The following is a 5,510-nucleotide window of genomic DNA, read 5'->3' as shown; positions in this document are numbered from 1 at the left end:
TCATCCAAGGTACACACCGGGGGGGAGGGGGCAATTTGCGGGGCGGGGGCTTGCGTGTCCTCCCTCGTCAGCAGAGGGCAAGGAGGCATGAGACAAACACGCTGGTTTCAAAGGGATCGACAGCCCAGAGAAACACACTGTGTTTGACCCTGAGTCGTTCAGTGGTCAGAGACTCGCATTTGCTCAGCCTGCTGCTTTGTGAATCAAGTTCATTATTATCATTGTTCTTTCATGATGAGGAATACAATAGATGTTGGTGAAATAGCTTATATCTTGAAAGACTTTAAAATTGTTATACGCTTTTTAAATGGATTTCAGAGAGGAAGGGAGAGGGAGAGAGAGAGAGAAACATCAATGATGAGAGAGAGTCATGGGTTGGCTGCGTCCTGCACGCCCCCTACCGGGGATGGAGCCCACAACCCGGGCATGTGCCCTTGACCAGGAATTGAACTGTGATCTCCTGGTCGATGCTCAGCCACTGAGCCACACTGGCTGGGCTGGTACTTTTTTGATAAGAAAATTAGATGTCCTTCTATGTTTTCGCTAGGGTTATGAACTCACTTCATCCTGGCATTTATTTGGTTTGTCAAAATATTGCATCTAAAAGCCAAGTATATTGATGTTTTTCAGATCTTCAAAACATTATATGCAGTTTTTAAAATAATGTATGTACAAATTTCTCTGGATATTTAGCACCCTTTTTTTTCCCAAAGAGCTTAAAAAACCCAGTATTATCTCACTGGCTTTTCCTATATTCCTTTGAGTTAAGCAGGGATGAGAAATTTCAGAAGATGTTAAAGAAACAACTTTTTTAAAGAGGAAAAAAATGTGTTAAAAGTCTCGCTGTTTGAAGTCACCGAAACTTACAATTATTTCCATGCGTTCGCTACTCAAAACCTTTCATCCTTGGAACGTTCCATCTCTTCTGGAGATCAGATTGGTGACACGTCATGCTTGGGGACAGTTGTCGCTGTTCAGGAATTCTCGTAGAGGCCGACATGGTGTGAGGCTGGGGTCGCGTACCGCTTCTTCCTCTCTTCGGCCTGGTTTTTATACGTTCAGTGTCATTAATGATGATTTACAATGAATGAGGCATGCTGGAATTTGATTAAACATTAAGAACAGCTTTTTTTTTTTTTAGATAGGAAAAGACCATTTAGTCATTTAATAAAATCATGATGACCGAAAGGGAACATGAAACACGAAACGGAATATGAAAGGGATTCATAAATCAGACTGGCTGTCAGTTCCAGATTTTCGGGTCCTCATGACTCGGAGTGGAAAATCTACCCACTGATTCCCAAATAGTCCTTTGACTGGAGTCATAGTCCTGTAGTTACATATTAGAGGACCCTGTACGCTCACTCCACTCTTAACGGTGAATAAAAATGAGTCTTGCTTTTTCCATTCAATGCGGTTTTAGGATCAAAAACGTGTCATTTGAGAAAACTATGTAGGTAAAAGTATGGAATTTTGTTGTTGTTTGTGGTAGGAAAGGAACCCTAATGCTATGATTCATTTAAAAAAAAAAGTCAAACAATTTGCTGGATTTCACATCTACAGTGTTGGCGAGTGTCACCCATATAGTTGTTCACATTATTTATGGTTTATTATCTTATCTTTGCCATCTGTATTTTGGAGACCTGGCACTGAAATCTTCTGTATAACTATATCTTAGTCATCTTTTGCATGAATAGCAAAGTTACATTTTAAAAAAGATATATTTTATTAATTTTTTACAGAGAGGAAGGGAGAGGGAGAGAGAGTTAGAAACATCGATGAGAGAGAAACATCGATCCGCTGCCTCCTGCACACTCCCTACTGGGGATGTGCCCGCAACCAAGGTACATGCCCGTGACCGGAATCGAACCTGGGACCCTTCAGTCCGCAGGCCGACGCTCTATCCACTGAGCCACACCGGTTAGGGCACAAAGTTACATTTTGAAACCCAGATGGACTCTCTGGATGGAGGATTGGGCCTCATACAACAATGTGATTACTGAGTGGGTGTGGTCACCGGGAATTCTGGGGGAGAATGACATCATCAGAATGGACAGAGACACCCCCACAGGTGTTAGTGTTTCGAGAAGAGAGGTCAGAGGAAAACCAAGGGAGGCTGTTGTAACGGAAGCCAGGGCTCGGAAGAGTTTCAGAGAGGAGGGAGTCGTTAGAGTGGGACCTGTTCGTGGATGGGACATTTTGGGGGGAAGGGGGTTGGCATAGGCAAACATCAATTCCCTGAGCTTTCGCCATTTAAGGAAAGTGAGGAAGGTCAAGGGTACCGCTCTGCAACATTTTGGGAAGTCCTTGTGCGACAACTACAACTGATGTCTAAGTGTTCCATTTAAGTGTTTAATCCGAGCCATTATACCTTAGCTCTCTCCAGTTTACGCCGACATACGCGATTCTATGTTTGCACTTGTGTCATTCTTACGCCCATGTTTGTCTCTCCTGCCCCCTTCCTCTCCTTTTAAAAGTCAATTAAACATCTTAAAAAAATATATCTGTTATAAAATTCAGGTATATAAAGGGATGTAAGTCTTTCTTAGTATCACTTCCTCTGTTTTAACCACATTTATATTTCATTTCTATCCTTCCAGAGATAATTTATGCATAGAAGCCTATTAATGTGTACATGTAAATTTGTATCTATATGTATTTTGCTAGTGAATCCATCCTCTACATGTTGATTTCCCCCTTTTCCATTTTTATTAGGAAGTATTTTATATTTATTTACATTTTATATTTTGTATACATATCATGTATCTTATAAAATGTAAAATAATATATATGAAGTTGTTGAAATTGTATACAACATACAATTTTGTATGTTTGATATTCATTTTATGTATGACACAAAAATAAGTATATTTTATTATTCCTTGTGCTCTCATTGTTTGCTGTGACTATATCAAGTTGCCACGAACATTGAATTAGTGAATCCTGGACCATTGCTCCTCGTTACAAACACAGGGTTAGGTTTCTTTAAGCCTCTAGCCGTGTTTCGGTCTCGTTTTCATCATTTGATCAACATCCTGCCTTCTGTGTGCTCATGTTTGAAGATATGATATGTCCTTACGATATATTATGCACTTGTTCAGTACATATCATTGACTCACTAACATTGAACTCACCGCTGGCAGTGCTGTCACTCAGACCTGCATGGAGCGCATCTAACACGTGGATTTCCTCCGTGAAGCCTGCCCGGCCTGCTTGTTCTCGTGTCCACTGGACAGCGCTGCCGCCACTCGAGCGATGGAAATGACAAAAAAAGCACAAAGATGCTGACAAGTGTGTCACAATAGACTGTGAAAATGATTTACAGTCTGGGAGTTGACAGAAGGAGCTAGAGCCCCGCCTTGCTCGGCGGCAGCTGGCCAAGGGTTGGTCCGGCGACTCAGATTTTCCACTGCACAGGCCCGTGGTGACCACAAAAGCTCTAGAAGGATGGATTTTGGAATTAAAATGAATTTTAGTGAGTGGACACGTTCCAAAATGCGGAATCTATGGGTAATGAGGATCAAATGTCCACTTGAAAGGCATACATGTTATAGATAACAGAAAGGTCATATATGTATGCATATATTTAACCTAAATGAGACCTAAAGAATTATAATGAAGTGAATAGTCACGTACACCCCACGCAAGGAGCAGACCTTGATCAGTATGTCCAACTCTTTTCTGTATCCTTCCCAATCTTGTGCCTGCATTCTGTCAAACATGACCGCTAATGTGAATGTCGAATGTATCATTTGCATACTTTAAAAAAAATTATTTCACCCATTCATCCTTTGACAACCATCAGCTTGTCCTCTAGATCTGTGGATCGGCTTCTGTTTTGTTTATTCATTTGTTTTGTTTTGTTTTCGATTCTACACATAAGGGAAGACATATGGTATATTTGTTTTTGTCTGACTTATTTCACTTAGCACAATATACTGTAGGTCCATCATGTTGTTACAAATGGCAAGATTTCATTCTTTTTTACTGCTGAGTAATATTCCAATCTATATGTCTATATTCATATATATGTGTATATATATGGCATTCTGACATGTGTATTCATATCATTTTTATCCATTTACCCATTGATGGATACCTAGGTTGTTTCCATATCTTAGCTGTTGTAAATAATGCTGCATTGAACATTGGGGTGCCTATATCTTTTCAAATCAGTGTTTTTGCTTTCTTTCAGTAAGTACCCAAACTGAAATTTCTGGGTTGTATGGCAGCTCTATTTTTAATTTTTTGAGGAAACTCCATACTGTTTCCCATCGTGGCTGCACCAATTTACAATGCCATCAATGGTGATATTTAACAATTCATCCATTAGATAACCACTTTCCATATCTTAGCTGTTGTAAATAATGCTGCATTGAACATTGGGGTGCCTATATCTTTTCAAATCAGTGTTTTTGCTTTCTTTCAGTAAGTACCCAAACTGAAATTTCTGGGTTGTATGGCAGCTCTATTTTTAATTTTTTGAGGAACCTCCATACTGTTTCCCATCGTGGCTGCAACAATTTACAATCCCATCCATGGCGTAGTAGGGCTCCCTTTTCTTCACATCCTCCCCAGCACTTGGTATTTGTTGATGTTTTTGATGATAGTCATTCTGACAGGTGAAAGGTAACTTCTTGTTGTGGTTTTGATTTGCACTTTTCTGATGATTAGTGATGGTGAGCATCTTTTCGTATGTTTTTGAACATCTGTATGTCCTCTGGAGAAATGTTTTTTAGGTCCTCTGCCCATTTTCTTTCCCTCACTCGAGGAAAAGAAAACACTATGCTTTTTATTGATTTTAGAGAAAGGGAGGGAGGGAGAGAGGGAGGGAGGGAGAGAGAGAGAGAGAGAGAGAGAGAGAGAGAGAGAGAGAGAGAGATTGTTGAGAGAGAAACATTGATCAATTGCCTCCTATACAGACCCTGACTGGGAATCGAACCCAAAACCTTTTGGTGTACGGGATGATGCTCCTACCAACTGAGCTACACCGGCTAGGCCTCTGTCCATTTGGTGGAAAATTGTATGAGTACCTTAGATATTTTGGATATTAACCCCTTGTCAGATATATTATTTGTGAATATCGTTTTCATTCAGTGGTTTGTCTTTTTGTTTTGTTGATGGTTTCTTTTCTTGTCTTTGTCTGATTTTGGTATCGGGGTGATATTGGCTTCATGGAATTAGTTCAGAAGCAATTCTTCCTCTTGGGTTTTTTGGAAATCATTTAAGAACTACACTAGTAGATATTGATTCTTCTTTAAATGTTTGGTAGAATTCACTCGTCAAACTGTCTGGTTTTATTGGGAGTTTTTTTTAAATTACTGTTTCAGTTTCTTTGTCAGTAATTTCTATTTCTTTCTGGTTCAGTTTTGGAATGTTGTTGAGTTTGTTGGCATATAACTGTTCATCACATTCTTTAATGATTCTTTGTATTTCTGTGGTGTCAGTTGTAACGTCTCTTCTTTCGTTTATGATTTTAGTTATTTGGACTCGCTTTTCTTCTTGATGAG

At 39.7% G+C, this 5,510-nt stretch overlaps 1 protein-coding gene across 1 annotated transcript in view; it reads left to right on the top strand.

Annotated features, from left to right (window-relative positions):
• FMN2 (formin 2) overlaps nt 1-5,510 on the top strand; it is a 99,581-nt gene that overhangs the window by 58,978 nt on the left and 35,093 nt on the right. Inside the window, exons 12-14 of the mRNA XM_006757663.2 lie at nt 631-651; nt 1,152-1,159; nt 4,891-4,907. Of these exons, the coding sequence (XP_006757726.1) occupies nt 631-651; nt 1,152-1,159; nt 4,891-4,907 (46 nt within the window). The remainder of the gene's footprint in view (nt 1-630; nt 652-1,151; nt 1,160-4,890; nt 4,908-5,510) is intronic.

This window comes from Myotis davidii, unplaced genomic scaffold, assembly GCF_000327345.1.
Source record: "Myotis davidii unplaced genomic scaffold, ASM32734v1 scaffold875, whole genome shotgun sequence".
Classification (NCBI taxonomy): Eukaryota; Metazoa; Chordata; class Mammalia; order Chiroptera; family Vespertilionidae; genus Myotis; species Myotis davidii.
Note: the sequence above shows the minus strand (reverse complement) of the source record. Positions and strands in the feature narration are given on the sequence as shown.